This window comes from Chiloscyllium plagiosum, unplaced genomic scaffold (assembly GCF_037043375.1).
Source record: "Chiloscyllium plagiosum isolate Xiang-an unplaced genomic scaffold, Cpla_swu_hap1 HiC_scaffold_6, whole genome shotgun sequence".
Taxonomy (NCBI): domain Eukaryota; kingdom Metazoa; phylum Chordata; class Chondrichthyes; order Orectolobiformes; family Hemiscylliidae; genus Chiloscyllium; species Chiloscyllium plagiosum.
Window position 1 is genome coordinate 91,724,077 of NW_028270144.1, and position 18,110 is coordinate 91,742,186.

The window sequence follows — 18,110 nt, forward strand, 5'->3', positions numbered from 1 at the left end:
AAAACTCAGGTTTCTATATCTTTTGAAAATGCCTACTGTAATTTTTTTTTCCAATTCATTGCTCTTTCCTATTCCCATTCCTTTTACATGTGAGAATGGGGCTTAAGTGGCATATCACTTCAGTTGTACACCAGGGGTTGGAGGTACGCTGGTGTGACTCAGTGATCAATTTCCTCCAGCTTGTGGGAAAAGTATCAAACGCTAACTCATAGACAATACCATGAACACGCAGCATGGGAACAGTAGCCATAAATCCATTTCCTAAATGGCGCAGCATTTTGAGCTATTCATACATTGTACCATTTCCCCAATCTGAATTTCACCTTAGAAAAACAATTACATTTAATCCTAAACATTAAGCAATAATACACTTAGTATGAAAAAGACAAGAAGCAAAATGATTATTGTGAAAACCATCTTTAACATAGCTTCATAATTCTGAAGCAGTTGAGTTTCCAACATGGCCCTAAAGTGCCAGTATTCTATATATTCAATTTTTTAATGACAGTCACAAAAGCTAAACTCATCACTTTAATAATATTGCTCAACTTTGTGAAAATAATTGCTGGAAAATTTAAAAATATAAAGTTGAAAGGCTATATTAGTTTTGACTGGTTAAGGCATCAAAAGAGTATTATAAATATATTGAGCATTCACACGCTGGTCTCGACAATACTAATTCCCAGATCCATATTATAAAGTTGTAACCTTTGTAGAAACCACACCTGATTCCACAAGTAACCTCCGGTTGTTTTTGTACCATATAATTTGTGGCATTGGTCTTCCCTCTACGTGGCACTCCAAAGTAATTGAACTACTGACATTCACCTCTTGGTTACTTAGGTTGCGCAACAGATATGGGACTTCCTGAGCTGAAATTGAAGAATTCATAGCCATAAGTTAAAAAGGTAGTACTGGATAACACTACAAAATATATTTTCTATGAAGAACGCCAAATATTTTACATGATACCTCTGATAGAAGGTTATTGCACCTTGCCTTTCAGATTATATATGGCAAATTATATCACCTAGAATGCTAGATTTTCAGTGTCCAAGTTAAAATAAGAATATAATGCAAGTCCTTCAATTAGGTAAATGTAAATAAATCTTTAAAAGGCAATATTTAAATTAAAGAAGAGGTTTAAAAATTTATGGATCAAAAAATGTGTGTATTTCAGTATAGTTGATGTTCTATTTTGTATTACTCCCTGGACAAAATCAAAACAAAGAGAGTGACCAGTTTGAAAATAGACATTTTCTGAAGCCGAAGAGAAGGTGATGAGTGTGGTGACTGTGAAAGGACTATGTATCCACTTAAGCATAATACCAAAAAGATTGATGCCACCTGTAAAATTATGCAGAGAGAGGGGCAAGGGAATCAATACGTTACTTGTAAGTATGAAACTTGTACATTTGCTTGGTTTAAGTAAAACTGACATGCTTGGAACATAATTAAAAACGTGCCAATTTTTTGCACAGAAACTTTCACAATTACTGCCTACAGTTTTCCCCTTCAAGAATATATTCCCTGTGAACCTGGTATCAAGGGGGGAAATTCTATTGTTTACTTTCTACCCTCCACAAAAGCTATTCCCATGTGAAAGATAAGTTCAGTTTCAGGGCATTGTGCCACTTTTTAAAGGAGGAAGTCCGCTCAGAAGTTCACAAGCACGAGAAACTGTTTGGATTTCGTCAGTCTAGTTCCACTTCTCTCAAATGAGTAGCTATGTTTTTATGGGACATGCCTTACTACGTGCTACTGAAGGCTTTCATTCACAACAATGTTCAGAACTATAAAGTTTGTTTTTATCTACCACGTTTTAAGCACTAGAGTTCAGATACATTTAACAAAAAGATGATAAGAGGGACGTGATTTCCAGCATGTAATAACATTCACGTAGAAATGAAGCCAGAGCAACTAATTGCCAATCTGCCAATTAATCTTGCTTTTTTTTAAACTGATGCAAAATGGAATAACATATTAATCAGCTTGTCACAAAGCCAACTGGCATAGTGTAGTACCACACATTTCTGAGACAACTGTACAAACCCTCACTGCTGAAGACTGCTGCTATTGTTTCATTAATAAAACAAACATGGTCTAAAATATAATGCTTCTGAGCAGCAATCCTAACAGCGGATACAATGTGTACATTTGTTAGTAAAATAATAAAGATTCACAAGCACCCAGGAGGAAACAAAAACAGACAATTTGTGGAGTCTTGCAGTGTGACAAGGGCAGTCTGTGTGTAATAAACACATCTGAAAGAACAACTACTGTATCTTTACCCACACTCTTTAAAAATCAGTTTAAAATAAAATGACAATAATCCCTGTCACATGTTCTTTTTGCTGTTTTTAGTCACCTTTCAGCAGCAGCTTCTGGATTGGAGGAGTTCTGTTCAGAAAAGGAGCCAAGTTAACAAAGGTTGAAGTAATGCTATCAATCCTCACTAGATTTTATCTCCACCAGACTGCCTGTACCAGTGACTCAATATTCAGATAATCATTAGAAAGAGAAAAAAGGCTTTTTCTGATAATATATACCACTTAATTAATAAATTAAGTACACATTGATATGTCATCTTATGAACATATTGATAAAAATAATTTTTCATTTACAAGGAGATTTCTGAAGCATATACTGCACATGCCCACCATAGTTCCTTCCTGGTTCTTGGAATTTCTGGGCAGTATTCATAAACAGTTTACCAAAGTTATGTTATTTTTCGCTTTATAGTATGATGGATTCTGAAAGATAACTGTTGTCTTATTCATAAGGGATGCTTTTTTACCATTCTGTGATGATGTATTTGAAGGTAAGTACCAGTTTTAAGCAGAAAATGTTTCCCTTTTGACTTATGCAAAATCATGCCCTGGATTAGTAAACCAAACATCCAGGACTAGTTTCAAATCTCACCAAAGTACATGGTGGAGTCTGAATGCAATAAAGAATATGGAATTAAAAGACTAATGATGAAACCCATCTGATACATGGACCTCCTTTAAGCAAGGAAATCTGTCCTCCTTAGCTGGCCTGGCTGATATGTAACTCCAGATGCATAGCAATGAGATTAACTCTTAACTGCATTTGAAATGGTCTAACAAGTCAATCAGTTGTACCAAACTGCTAAAAGTCACAAAAAAAGTTACAAAAAGAAAAGATAGATCATCTGGATTCAACCTATATACCAGAAACAACAACTGCAAATTCATACCCTGCAAAGTCTTCCTTGTCAACATCTGGGAGCTTGTGCTCAATATTGGAGAGCTATCTCACAGACTAGTCAAGCAACAGCCTGACGTAGTCTTATTCATGAAATTATACCTTATAAACAATGTCCCAAACAACGTCATAACATTCCGTGGAAATGTCCTGTCCCACCAGCAGGACAGATCCAACAGAAAGTGATAGGACAGAGGGACATCGAGGTGCAGGTACATAATTCTTTCATATTTGTGTCACATACAGACAGGGTGGTTAAAAAGGTATTTGGCACACTTGCCTTCATTGCTCCTTTGAATACAGCAGTTGGGAGGTCATATTGAGGTTCTATGGGATCTGGATGAGGCCTCTTCTGGACTACTGTGTCCAGTTCTGGTTGCCCAGTTATAGGAAGGATATTATTAAGCTGGAGAGGGTTCAGAAAAGATTTACCAGGATGGTGCCAGGTATGGAAGGTTTGAGTTATAAAGAAAGGCTGGATGGGCTGAGAGGCAACCTGATACATTTATACAATAATGAGAGGTAGAGATAGAGTTAATGGTTGTTTATTTTCCCGAGGATGGGGGATTGCAAGACACAGGGGCACATTTTTAAGACGAGAGCAGAGAGATTTAAAAAAGACATAAGAGGTAAATCTTTTACATGAAGGGTGGTTCGTGTATGGAATGAACTTCCTGAGGAAGTGATGGATGTAGGTTCAATTACAATGTTTAAAAGACATTTGGATAGATACACGAATAGGAAAGATTTGGAGGGATATGGAATAGGAGCAGACAGGTGAGACTAGTTTAGTTTGAGATTATGTTCAGCATGGACTGGTTAGACCAAAGGGTCTGTTTCCGTGCTGTATGACTAAGTCAGGATGGAATTGCCCTGGGAGTCCTTAACATTTATTCCAGACACCATGAAGTCTCATGGCATCAGGTTCAACATGGGCAAGAAAACTTCCTGCAGATTACCATTTACCATCTTTCCTCAGCTGATGGGTCAATGCTCCTCCAGGTTGAACTCCACTTGAAGGCAGCACTGAATGTGTCATCAAAGATCCCTAGCAAAACTGGAGTCAGTTGGAGTCAGGGAAAGCTCTCCACTCATTGTCATGCCTGGCATAAAGAAACATGATTATGGTTCTTGGAGGTCAGTCATCTTAGCTCAGGTCATCTCTGCAAGAGTTCCTCAGGGTAATGTTCAAAGCCAATCATCTCCACCTTCATCTGCTCCATCAATGATCTTCCCTCCATCATTAAGACAGAAGTGGGGATTTTTGTTGACTGCTGCATAATGTTCAGCACTGTTCACCAGATACTGAAACAGTCTATGTCCAAGTACATGATCAAATCAAGGTCTTGGGCTGACCAATGGTAATTAATATTCACTCAACACAAATAACAGGCAATAACTATTTCGAAAATGGAAGATCTAACCATTGCCTTCTGACAATCAATGGCATTACCATGTCTGAATCATTCATTGTCAATATCCTGGGGGCTACCATGAACAATGAATAACAGCTTTGACCACAAATCCATCAGGAAATATTATTCTCAAGATATTATATAGAAGCAGCAGTGGAGGTGGGTACAATCATAACATTTAAAAGGCATTTGGATGGGTAAATGAATAGGAAGGATTTAGAAGCATTTGGGCCATATGCTGGTGAATGGGACTAGGTGAGATTGGGTTGTCTGGTCAGTATGGACGAGTTGGACTGAAGGGATCTGTTTCCATGCTGTATGACTCTATGGAAAAAAGAAGAGGGCTGATCCTGTCAGGAGTTCCCTGAGTTGGCTGTCAAAGCCATTTGGCAGAATCTCTCAACATCAGAACTTTTCAACAAGCAGAAGACATAGCTTGGCTGGTAGTAAGGAAATACTGTTTGACAGATCCTTCATGCACACATATTTGCTGTACGCTACCATATATTGTGTTGGTGAAGAGATTATCATGCATCTCCTTCTGGAAGCTCTGAGGAATGTCAAATTGCAATGTAGTGTTAGTTTATTCTCTACAAAGAACTGATTAGAACCTTTTGTATGTACTTACAAATAATATTTATATCTAAGTATATTTTTGAAATTAAAAAAAACCATGACTAACTCACCAATTGCCTCTCAAAGCCTGTCCACTATCTTGCCTGGGTGAGTGCAGTTCCAATAACACTCAAGGAGCTCAACTCCATCCAGGATAAAGCAATCCCTCACTTGGTACCATATCTTCAAACAATGAGAATCTCCACTACCAGTGCACATTGACAGCAATGTGTATCATCCACAAGGCACTACAGTAACTCACCAAAGCTCCTCCAACCTTCCTAATTCGTGACTTCTAAAACTTAGAAGGACCCAGGGCAGCAGATGCACGACAATGGCACCTTCTGCATGTTGTCCTCTGAGACACACATCTTCCTGATTTGAAACTATATCACCCTTCCTTCAGTGTTGTTGGGTCAACATCCTGAAAATCCCTTCCTAACAGCATTGTTGGTCTGCCGTTACAAAATGGACTGCAGTAGTTCAAGAGGCAGCTCACCACCACCTTCTCAAGGACATTGTGGATAGGCAATAAATGTTAGTCCAGCCAGTGATCTCCACATCCCATGAATGAATAAATGAAAGACTATTCTTTGTAACTTGGTGATTGAAGAAGAGTCATGTTGAACTTGAAACAAACTGTTTCTCTCTACTGTTACTGCCAGACTGCTTGGGTTTTCTAGCATTTTCAATCTTTAGTTCAAAATTACTAGCATTTGCAGCATTTTGGTTTTAAAACATGACTGTTGTTTCATCACAGGTTTCAACACCTTTAACAAATAGATACTTCACCCTGAGATAGTTACAGGTGTACAGGATTGCATGCCATGAACCTCAGGAATCATCTTTTATATAGCTTCCTATTTCTGTTTGTATTTTGCAAACTATCTCTGTGGAGAACTGAGTTTAAGTGAATTAACAACAATAGTATTGTTCAACCAATTTTCCCCTGAGTTTTGGTGACAGTGAATTTAACAGTATATAACTGATAAACATCATAATAAATACAATGCCAAAGTAATCCAGTGTAAAGTTGTCTATTTTAAGAATAGTTTTTAGTGACAAACATACAATCTTTTCAACAGATAGTCAGTCACAAAACCTTTTTATTTAGCTACTGGCATTGTTTATGTCCTATTCACACCAAAAGAACTGCATACATACTTACCTCTAATATAAATCCTCTGCCTCTGAATTGTTTCTTTCTGTGTGATAATGTTTTCGGCTGTGCATTCATAAGTTCCAGATTGATCCAGAGACACACTTTTGATTGTAAAGTTCAAAGCTATTGAATATTCTTTGGTGTTTATCTCATTCATGCTGAGGTGATGCACTGTATGATTGTCCCTGCTCAGAAGACGGCAGGTAATGTTAGAGTATAAAAACTTGTTGGCTCGGCAGAATAGAATCAGGTCATCACCTTCAGTAGGCATTGCATCATGTTCCACTCCAATCTCAAATCCAAATTCATTGGGTATATCTAATAGGCCAAACAAAAACACATGGTCAATAAAATAGACATTTTCAATATCAGCATTATGGAGTACAATTAAAATTACAATAAAGCTGCTATAATGGTCTAGTTGGTCAATTCACCTGGTAGTCAAGTCTCTAAGCCCTGGAGTATTATTAATATTAATCCTCAAACTAAATCTAAGTTAGCTAATTTCAATGATTGCAGTAGTTAGCTACAGTGTTTAGGACTTCTAAGATAAAAGTCAGCCAAGGTCTTCCCCACCGAATCTTCACCACATTCCCACCAAAAAGTATTTCCAAAGATTCCTATTACAAAAGAATGTCAATTGAGGATAAGAAATAGACTTGGCTGCAATAGCTTTTAAATTTGAAAGGCACTTTAACAGATTCAACAGAGCTTCCTACAAAAATATACCTGTACATCAGCAAGAACCACAGATAAGATCATTGCAAGGAGAGATCATGATGGACCTGATATTTTGTTCAAAAAGAACAGTTTTTAATACAGTATCTGTGATAGCAGGCCTTAATAATGACTCATGAAAAATGTGGTCACATTGGAAGATGCTATAATTATACTTTGTGTGGTGCACGCTTGTGTGCAGAGGAGACAAGTTCTAAATACACACAAGAATAATACAATAATACTGTTGTATCTTGATAAAGTTTTGACTAGTTTGCCAAGAAATGTTGTGCTTGGATCAGGATTGCGCTCAGATAAGAAGTCCTGTAACCTACAGATAAAAATAGGCAAGTGGCTAGCCTTTGCACCACTGCTGCCATTTAATTGTTCATTCAGCAATTCAGCATAAACACAACAGAAAACTCACAACAAAAATAAATAAACTGATACAGAAGTGATTAAATGTCTGAAGTTTGCAACTTGCTGTGGATGGAATTTGGCAGTGTTTGACCTGTGTTTACATGATAAAGTGAAGCATATAAAACTATATAATTTTATGCCAGGGTCAGAATTTTGCAATTTATGGACTTGGATCAGGAGGTTTGTACAAAACTGGTGGTGGGCTGGAGTTTTCAGCATGTAACAGAAATATGCTTAGATTTAGGTGCACATTCATTTGGAATGGACTGTACCTGCAAATATAAATGGAAAGTATTGCAAATATCATACAAAAACTAACAGGAATCAGGGTACAAGTGTACAGTTGCTTCATTTTCAATATTGCCTCTTAGGTGTAACTCTTTCCCACTGTTTATCGTTCATTTGTACCATTCTTTTTTTTAGGTTAATTTATTCATAATAACGAGATGTGAAAAATCTGTATTGAGTTAATTATGTTTTACATGTCTTTGTGATTCAACTTACTTTGAATTAATCCACTCCTCGTGCAATTAAAAATGTAAAAGAGAATCAATAAAAAGCAATTATATGACCATTGTGACAAAAAAAGGGGCTTTAAACAATCCTGAAAACAAAGCATCATTAAATGAAAATCACGATGTCGATGTAGACAAAGTAATCTACAAGCTGAAATTAATGGCCTGTTTTAAATATAAGCTAAAAAACAGAATTTAAATACTTTTGAGGGATTCAGAAGTGCAACTCAACCCTTTGGAATTTTAACCCATGACTTATACCCAAGAATAGTATGAATCAATTTGTTCAACACTTAGAAAAAAGCTGGTATGTTTGGACCATTCACAGATTTTAGGTTAACTATGAAACAGGCTTCACTGAAGGAAAAAACAACAGCCCTATTGCTTTTGACAATCTTCCTGCAAACTAACCAACACACTTTGAAATAATTTAAAGGGAATTTATTTACTTAAGTGATTTGAAACTTCCTCTGGAAATAGCTCACAGGTTTCCTGATGGAAGATATTGTTTATCTTTGCCAAGCGCCATCAAGAATCTCAAAACAAAATGCATTTAGTGACACTGGAAAATCTCTGAGATAAGGCAGTCCTGTTCCTGTCTCACCCATAATAATTACTAACACACCCACAGCCATGCTGAGTGCCAGCAGAGAAGGAGGGCTATGAACTGGAAGCTGAGAACTTGTTCTGTATGAAAACATAAGATCAACAGTACAACAAACACTGAAGACCAAGTGACCGGATTTGAAATCTGTCCTACATGTCACACTATTTCATCCGTCCTGTAACTTTGGGTCCATACCTGATCTTCAGGTTAAAGCCAATGCACAAAGGTGACACATAAAATTCTTATTTTTCTTGTCCTTTTCTAAAAGTGCTGGATTCCTTTGAGGTATGGTTTCTTAGGGATCAAGAGATCTTGGCATCCCAAAGAAATGAACATTCTTTTGGAACCTACAGAGTGGATTGGGTGGGGGAACTTCCACTTCCTCACTCTTGGTACACACTGGGAAAACATTTTGGGAAATTGCACAAGCTGAGTTCGTGATTTTCCACCCGTAAATTTTAGTGGATGGAAACCTCCCATGTGTTATTTCCTGCAACGCAATCCCAGCCTGAACCAGAAGCAGAACATCCTACCTGAGTGTTCACAGCCATAGCCAAGTGCAAGTTAGTCCTCACTCAGAATATATCCAGCAAACAATACCGCTAAATTGTTTTGCAAACATCTTAAAGAAAAAATGGCAGGTGAATGATCCATCTCAGCATCCTGCCCAGTTACCACCATTGTAGAAGTCAGTTGGTTTGATTTATTCCAAATGATATCAGTAAACTATGCAAAGATTCATCAATGTTATGGACACCTACAACATCCCAACTCTGATGTTGAAGATTTGAGTTCCTGTCCTAGCCAAGCTCTTCCAGTACAGTCACAATACTGGAATTTTACCAACAGAGTGGAAATTTGCTTAAGTTTGTCCTGTCCACATAAAGAACGTCAAACTTAATCCAATCCAATCCAGGCAGTTACCATCCCAACAGCTTACTCTTAAACACCAGCAAAGTGATGGAAGGAGTTTGTAACAACTTCCTTGCTCATGTTCAGTTTGGGTTCTGCCAGGGCCATGCCTCCAGACACCATTGCAGCCTGTTCCAAACCCAAACATTAGAAGTGAATTTTAGAAGACACGGGTTCTTACTGCCTTGATATTAATTTGATCAAGGAACCTATGCAAAACTGAAGGAATTAGGAATCAGGAGAAAATTCTCCAGTGGTTGGAGCCATGTCTGCAGACAAGATATTCGCTATGCTTGTTGAAAGCCAATCATTTCAATGTCATCACCAGAATATCACTGCACAAGTTCTTTGTCAGTGTCCTAGGCCCAACAATTTTCAGCTGTTTTATCAATGATCTTGCCTCCATTATGGTCTACTCCTGCCCTGATTTGTTATAAGGTCTAAAGCAGAGAGATTTGCTGATGATTGTTTCCTGTTCAGTTCTGTTGACCATTCCTCAAACAATGAAGCAATGTGTGTCCTTTTGGCTAATACCTGTCCATTACCCAGAATTGTGCTGAAAAGTGACAAGTAAATAAGTGACAGGCAATTCCCATTTCCAAAATGAGAGAGTCTGTCAAGATGTTAGTGGTATTATAACCAAACCTGGGTATTATCAAACTGAGTTAGATCAGTTACATAAGTATTGCGGTTCAAACAGCAGGTGGAAGCAGGAAATTCTACAGGAGGTAACTCACCTCCTGATTCCCTAAAATTGTCCACCATCTCAAAGGCACAAGTTAGAAGTGTTACTGGGAATATTCCAACTTGCTTGGATGAGTGCAGCTCCAATAAAATTCACAAAACTCAATACCATCTGGGATAAAATAGCCCATTTAATTGGCATATCATTCAGCAGCAGAAACGTTTATCCCCTCAAACAAATTGCACTATGGCCGCAGTCTGAACCAACGACCATATATGATGCCCTGCAGCAATTCTTTTTTTTTTAAGACAGCCAAATCCATGACTTTTATTACCCATTTGAACAAGAACAGCAGATGCACTGAAATACTAGCACTACTATCTTCCTCTTCATGTTGCACATCATGCTGACTTGGATATATATTCATTCCCTGACAATGCATCGAAATCCTGGAATTCCCTCCTGAATAGTACTTTGAAATTCCCTTTCCACAAAGATTCCAGAAGGTGGCTGACCATCATTATTACATCTTCCTGCCTCCTGCTCATACTCTGACATCTGTTGTCTGTGCATCACCTCTAACTGTTCTTCCATCTGCCATCATTGTACTCAATCACACTTTTTATCTTGACATAGAGAAAATTGACACACAGCTACACTGAGAAGTAAAATACCAGCAGCAGAGAATGGACACAAAACTCCTGATGCCTTGAGGTAAATACCATGGATTTGACTGGGACAAAAATATAATTGCTCATCCAGAGAGACCTCCATTGTGCTTGGTTGCGCTGCTGTCCCATTAACACCAATGTTAACTCATTCTTTATCTGAATACATTTTTATCCCTCTTGCACAGTCAGCTGTTGACGCTGAGTCATTCAGGACATTCAAGGCTGCAATGGGCAGATTTTTAATTATTAAGGGAATCAAAGGTTATAGGGAACAAGCAGTAAAGTGGAGTTGAGGATTATTAGATCAGCCATGATCTCATTGAATGCTGGAACAGATCCTACATCTGATGGTCTTATTGTGAAAACACATAGATAAATGCAGGAAAAGTTGAATAAGGAACTGAAATTGGCCTGTCGCAAAGGTGTTACTACAATTGTTATGGGGGATTTCAACATGCAGGTAGACTGGGAGAATCAGGATGCTATCGGATCTCAAGAAAGAGACTTTGTGGAGTGCCTCTGAGATGGATTCTTAGAACAGCTGGTGCTGGAGCCTACCAGGGAAAGGCAATTCTGGAACTGGTATTGTGCAACGAACCAGAATTGATCAGGGACCTCGAAGTGAAGGAGCCATTAGGAGGTAGTGACCATAATACAATAAGCTTCAATCTGCAATTTGAAAGGGAGAGGGTACAATCGATAGTGACAATATTTCAGTTGAATAAAGGGAACTATGGAGCTATGAGGGAGGAGCTGGCCAAAGTTCAATGGTGCAATACCTTAGCAGGGATGACAGTGGAGGAACAATGGCAGATATTTCTGGGTATAATGCAGAAAATGCAGGATCAGTTCATTCCAAAAAGGAAGAAAGATCCCAGGAGGAGGCAGGGTAGCCGTGGCTGACGAGGGAAGTTAAGGAACATATAAAGTCAAAAGAGAAAAAGTATAACATAGCAAAGATGAGTGGGAAAATGGAGGACTGGGAAGCTTTTAAAGAACAACAGAGGATTACTAAGAAGGAAATATGCAGAGAAAATTGAGGTACGAAGGTAAACTGGCCAAAAATATAAAGGAAGATTGTAAAAGCTTTTTTAGATATGTGAAAGGGAAAAAAATGGTTAAGACTAAAATTGGGCCCTTGAAGACAGAAACAGGGGAATATATTATGGGGAACAAAGAACTGGCAAAAGAATTGAATTGGTACTTCAGATCTGTGTTCACTGGGGAAGACATAAGCAATCTCCCAGAGGTAACAGTGGCTGAAGGACCTGAACTGAAGGGAATTTATATTTGCCAGGAATTGGTGTTGGAGAGACTGTTAGGTCTGAAGGCTGATTAGTCCCCGGGGCCTGATGGTCTACATCCCAGGGTACTGAAGGAGGTGGCTCGAGAAATCGTGGATGAGTTGGTGATTATTTTCCAGAGTTCGATAGATTCAGGATCAGTTCCTGAGGATTGGAGGGTGGCTAATGTTGTACCACTTTTTAAGGAAGGAGCGAGAGAGAAAGCAGGAAATTATAGACCAGTTAGTCTGACCTCAGTGGTGGAAAAGATGCTGGAATCAATTATAAAGGATGAAATTACGACACATCTGGATAGTAGAAACAGGATAGGTCAGAGTCAGCATGGATTTATGAAGGGGAAATCATGCTTGACTAATCTTCTGGAATTTTTTGAGGATGTAACTCTGAATATGGACAAGGGAGATCCAGTGGATGTAGTGTACCTGGACTTTCAGAAAGCCTTTGATAAAGTCCCACATAGGAGGTTAGTGAGCAAAATTAGGGCGCAAGGTATTGGGGGCAAAGTACTGGCTTGGATTGAAAATTGGTTGGCTGACAGGAAACAAAGAGTAGTGATGAACGGCTCCCTTTCGGATTGGCAGGCGGTGACCAGTGGGGTACCGCAGGGATCTGTGCTGGGACCGCAGCTTTTTACAATATGTATTAATGATATAGAAGATGGTATTAATAGTGACATTAGCAAATTTGCTGATGATACAAAGCTGGGTGGCAGGGTGAAATGTGAGGAGGATATTAGGAGATTACAGGGTGACCTGGACAGGTTAGGTGAGTGGACAGATGCATGGCAGATGCAGTTTAATGTGGATAAGTGTATGGTCATCCACTTTGGTGGCAAGAACAGGAAGGCAGATTGCTACCTAAATGGAGTTGAGTTAGGAAAAGGGGCAGTACAAAGAGATCTGGGTGTTCTTGTACACCAGTCAATGCAGGTACAGCAGGTAGTGAAGAAAGCTAATAGCATGCTGGCCTTCATAACAAGAGGGATTGAGTATAGAAGCAAAGAGGTTCTTCTGCAGCTGTACAGGGCCCTGGTGAGACCACACCTGGAATATTGTGTGCAGTTCTAGTCTCCAAATTTGAGGAAAAACATTCTGGCTGTTGAGGGAGTGCAGCGTAGGTTCACGAGGTCAATTCCTGGAATGGTGGGACTATCTTATGTTGAAAGATTGGAGCGACTGGGCTTGTATACCCTTGAGTTTAGAAGACTGAGAGGGGATCTGATTGAGACGTATAAGATTATTAAAGGATTGGACACTCTGGAGGCAGGAAACATGTTTCCGCTGATGGGTGAGTGCCGAACCAGAGGACACAGCTTAAAAATAAGGGGTAGGACATTTAGGACAGAGATGAGGAGAAACTTCTTCACCCAGAGAGTGGTGGGTGTGTGGAATGCTCTGCCCCAGAAGGCAGTGGAGGTCCAGTCTCTGGATTAGTTTAAGAAAGAGTTGGATAGAGCTCTCAAGGATAGTGGAATCAAGGGTTATGGAGATAAGGCAGGAACAGGATACTGATTGAGGATGATCAGCCATGATCATAATGAATGGTGGTGCAGGCTCGAAGGGCAGAATGGCCTACTCCTGCACCTATTGTCTATTGTCTATTGTCTATAATAGCAGGCTAGTTCATCAGAAGCAGTTGGTAAATTGGATGGAAGGATGATAGAGTCTAATGTTATCAGTACTGTGCTGGCCCTGCATTCATGTGTAACAGGCTGCCTCTATGGACAGCGTGGCAACTGTCAGACAGAGCCAAGTCCAGGGCACTTAGTGCCTGCCAGTTACATGGACAGACCTGCATTCCATGCTGTACAGACTGGTTTCCCAGCATCAATAGCAAAGTGAGTGGGAGATGAGGGACTTTGACTTCCCTCCAAGTCCGCCTAACTCTCAGGAGGACAAGGCAGTGCCAGCAAATACTCACAGGGAGAAACCATAAACACCATTTGTAAAGATTCTGTTTTGGACAGTCCAGAGGTGCTTGGTCCCACCACCCCCCTGTTGTCTGTGATGTTGAAGCCTGCAGAAATCCCTCATTCTCCGTTCTGGATCTGACCCCTCTCCTCTCAATCCGAACCAGGCCTGCCCAGGTCCTGCTCGAGCTCAACACTCCTTCCCCTCCTCCAGAGCAGACTGAAACCCACACTGCACAGCCCCTGCATCCCCATCAGAACTGATATTTCCCACACACCCTGACCCATCCTGAACACTCCATCACCTACCTAGTGCCACTTGCTAACTTGCACCGTTCCACCCTTCTTACCTGGCACCTTACCAATCTGGCACCTTACTTAACTAGCAGCCTACCCCCTTATACATCTGGCACTTTACCCTCCTGACTAACTTTACACCTACTTTATGTAGCTAACGTTGCACAGGAGCTGACAAAGTGGCTGTCTGTGATACTGGGCCTAATTCCAAAATGGTATAATTGATGCTCTAAAACAGAGGGCATGGTTTGGTTTCCCCCAACTATTCTATACTACAAGGGATCTCCATCGGAATGGAAGTAAAGCTCCACGTTTCTGCAAGATCCCTGATCAAAATTTCCCGTCAAACATGAGGAGCTCTTTCATCGTGTAATAAAAGAGTCTATGGCAATATGTGAGAGATTGTTACTCCTTAGAAAATCCAGCCCATCACTAGCTCAAGTATCTTACACTTCTGTAAATATAAATGCACTTGCATTCACAAAATGTCTGTTCCAGTGTCTGTGTCACTGTTTAAGCAACTCTGGTCTCCAGCATCTACAGTCCTCACTTTCTCCCACTGTTTAAGCTATGACCACATAAGAGATAAGCAGTTTCCTCAAACATCCCAAGGGGTAAAAGGTACCAAAATTATCAAGCATTGTGCTTCTCTCACAAGTAAAAACTTCCAGACTGCAGACAGCCTCAGACATGAACTGTGACATTAATGGTGGTGGCCAAGGCAATGCACCCTAGTGTGGCAAAACTCAGGCTAACAGCAATATGCAGGGATTGTGCTAAAGCCTGGTTGATAATTGTCTTTAATCTATGCTTGCTTTGTCTTCCCAAGAGCTGTGGAAACTGATAGCTAGTTCTGTAGATGCATGGTCACATCATTCTCTTCTACCACCTCAAGGGATCTTCTCTCTCAAAGTTGTGTGGCAGCTGCTGAAGACATTGAAATTGCTCTTTCTTCAGATGTTGTTTTTGCATTTGAAGCAACACCACAAGGACTCCAGCCACATGAATGAGCTGATAATGAATGAGCTGATAATCCGTGGAGAATGTCAGAAAGAGAACACCAGTTCACTAACAGCTCTCCTGAGTCCTCATGTCAATCACAATGAAGCCATATAATATCCTAATATAGTGTGACATGGATGATTCACACAAAGGTCATGCCTCAATATGGAGCTCTGAGAGCTCATCCTGGACTGATGTTTCCATATCACCAAGTGATGTACTTGTAATCCCCAACAGGTTGCACTTAACCTACAGGACCAACCATCCCAAACTTTGCTATGATCAAGCCTCTGAATGACCATGGCCAGCACCCTAGCCTGGAAATGGAGAGGCCTTTTGGCTGTCTGTGACTAAACATAATCCCGTTTGACCCCATTCAGGATTGATCACCTTTGACCTTTTTAAATTTATTCAGGGGAATGTGATATTCACTGGCTGGGCTCACATTTATTGCCGTCAAGAAATTGGTGGTGAGCTGCCTTCTGGAACTGTGTCAGAAGTCAGACTTCACCTGATGAAGGAGCAGCGGTCTGAAAGCTTGTGATTTTAAATAAATCTGTTGGACTACAACTTGGTGTCATGTGACATCTGACTTTGTCCACCTCAGTCCAACACCAGCATCTCCACTTCTTCAACTGTTGCAGTCTATTTGCTGTAGGTAGACTCTCAAATCTGTTAGGGAGGAAGTTCCAGGATTTTCACAAGGCAACAGTGAAATACAATACAATTTATTTCCAAGTCAGGATAATGAGTGGCTTGGAGGAGAGATGTGTGGGTAGTTTTGTTACCATGTATCTGCTGCCTTTTTCTTCTAAATAGTGGTCATGGGTTTAGAAGATACTGTGTAAGGAGCCTAGGTGACTTTCAGCAATTAATTTTCTAGATGATACACATTGCTCGTCTGAACATTGATGGTACAGGGAGTGATATGGTCAATCAAGAGAGTTATTTTGTCCTGGATGGTGTCAAGCTTCTTGAGTATTGTTGGAGCTGCACTCATCCAGGCACATGGGGAGTATTCCATTATAGTTAGCATTGAAATTCATATACCATCTTACTCATTTGTGTGAGAGGAAGAGTAGATTTTTGACTTGATCGTCACATCCTGTTAGTGACAAACACCACTCTTGATGCCACTGCATAGCAGCATTGAGGGACAGCTGGCTTCACTGTTGCTTAAACTTTGGGAATGCCTTCTAGGGTAGATTGGGAATTTTGCAGGACCAAGAATGGTCACCTTGGGTGATTCAAGATGTGCACTACCTTAAACAGTCGCTTGCTTAATCACTGGCACACACATAGTGACAGCAGTGTGTACCATGTACAAGTGCACTCCTGCAATTTGTCAAGCCTCTTTTGATAGTACCTTTCAAACCCAGGAGCTCTATCACCGAGAAGGACAGCAGACACATGGGTGTACCTCTACCTGTAAGTTCCTTTCCAAATGACACATCCTTCCTAACAGCGTTGTAGGTGTACTAACACTAGCTGGAGGGTTTGAGCTACAGGGAGAGGCTGAATAGGCTGGGGCTGTTTTCCCTGGAGTGTCGGAGGCTGATGGGTAACCTTATAGACATTTATAAAATCATGAAGGGCATGGATAGGATGAATAGTCAAGGATGTTTCCCCAGACTAGGGGAGTTCAAAACTAGAGGGCACAGATTTCTATTGAGAAGGGGAAAACTTAAAAGGGACCTAAGAGGGAACTTTTTCACGCAGAGGGTGATGTGTGTATGGCATGACCTGCCAGAGGAAGTGGTGAAGGCTGGTACAATTACAACATTTAAAAGGCATCTGGATGGATATATGACTAGGAAGGATTGAGAGGGATATGGGCCAATTGCTGGCAAATGGGACTTGATTAATTTAGATTATCTGGTTGGCATGGATGAGTAGGACTGAAGGGTCTGTTTCCATGCTTACTTTTCTATGACTCTATGACACCACCATGTGCAATGAGGGATGGTCAATGCATTTTGATATTGTCAATCATGCTCACATTCCATGAAAGAAAATGAATAAATTGTTAGTGATGATTTTCTTCAGAAAGAAAGATATTGAAATCAGTGATTTGATGGCTACATTTGAAGGCATCTTGAGACCGCACAAAAAGTGATTCACCTGTACAAGAGGCTCCAGAACATTGGATGAACAATAAAGAAAAAAAGAGTTCTCCACATATTCTGATCACTCTTGTTTCAGCCATCAAAATTCACAATTAATTGATCATTCAGTTCTTGGGATATAACTGTATAAAAAATCTCTGTTTCATGGGGTAGTTACATTTCAAAGTATTTTAACATTTCAAAAATTTAATACATTTTACGTGCTTACAAAATTGCCCAAGGGAATGGCATAAAATGCTGTTTAAACACATGCGTTTCTCTCAGATATCAATCAGCAATTCATTGCTGATGTCTAGGCAAACAATGTTGGTTGTTTATCACTCCATTTCAACCAGTAGCTTTCTATGATTTGTCCTTGTATTTAAAGCATACCTTTCCTCCTATTCATTGTGGCCTTTGAGGAAACTGCAATTTTTTAACCTCCTTCCTTCCCGTTATCTTAAGTGCCATTTGACATAGTTGAGGTGAATTTGTATATCATCTGGACTCTCCAACTGATATGATAAATTGAGCAATACTACTAGC

The 18,110-nt window shown here is 39.9% G+C and overlaps 1 protein-coding gene across 3 annotated transcripts in view; it reads right to left on the minus strand.

The window, feature by feature from the left end:
* flt1 (fms related receptor tyrosine kinase 1) overlaps positions 1 to 18,110 on the minus strand; it is a 184,560-nt gene that overhangs the window by 58,815 nt on the left and 107,635 nt on the right. For 2 of the 3 annotated variants that reach the window (XM_087988199.1, XM_043692014.2), the window contains exons 13-14: positions 6,427 to 6,738; positions 726 to 872 (exon numbers count right to left, since the gene is read on the minus strand). In XM_087988199.1, coding sequence (XP_087844325.1) covers positions 726 to 872; positions 6,427 to 6,738 — 459 coding nt within the window. The remainder of the gene's footprint in view (positions 1 to 725; positions 873 to 6,426; positions 6,739 to 18,110) is intronic. The other variant, XM_087988200.1, reaches the window with a different exon arrangement.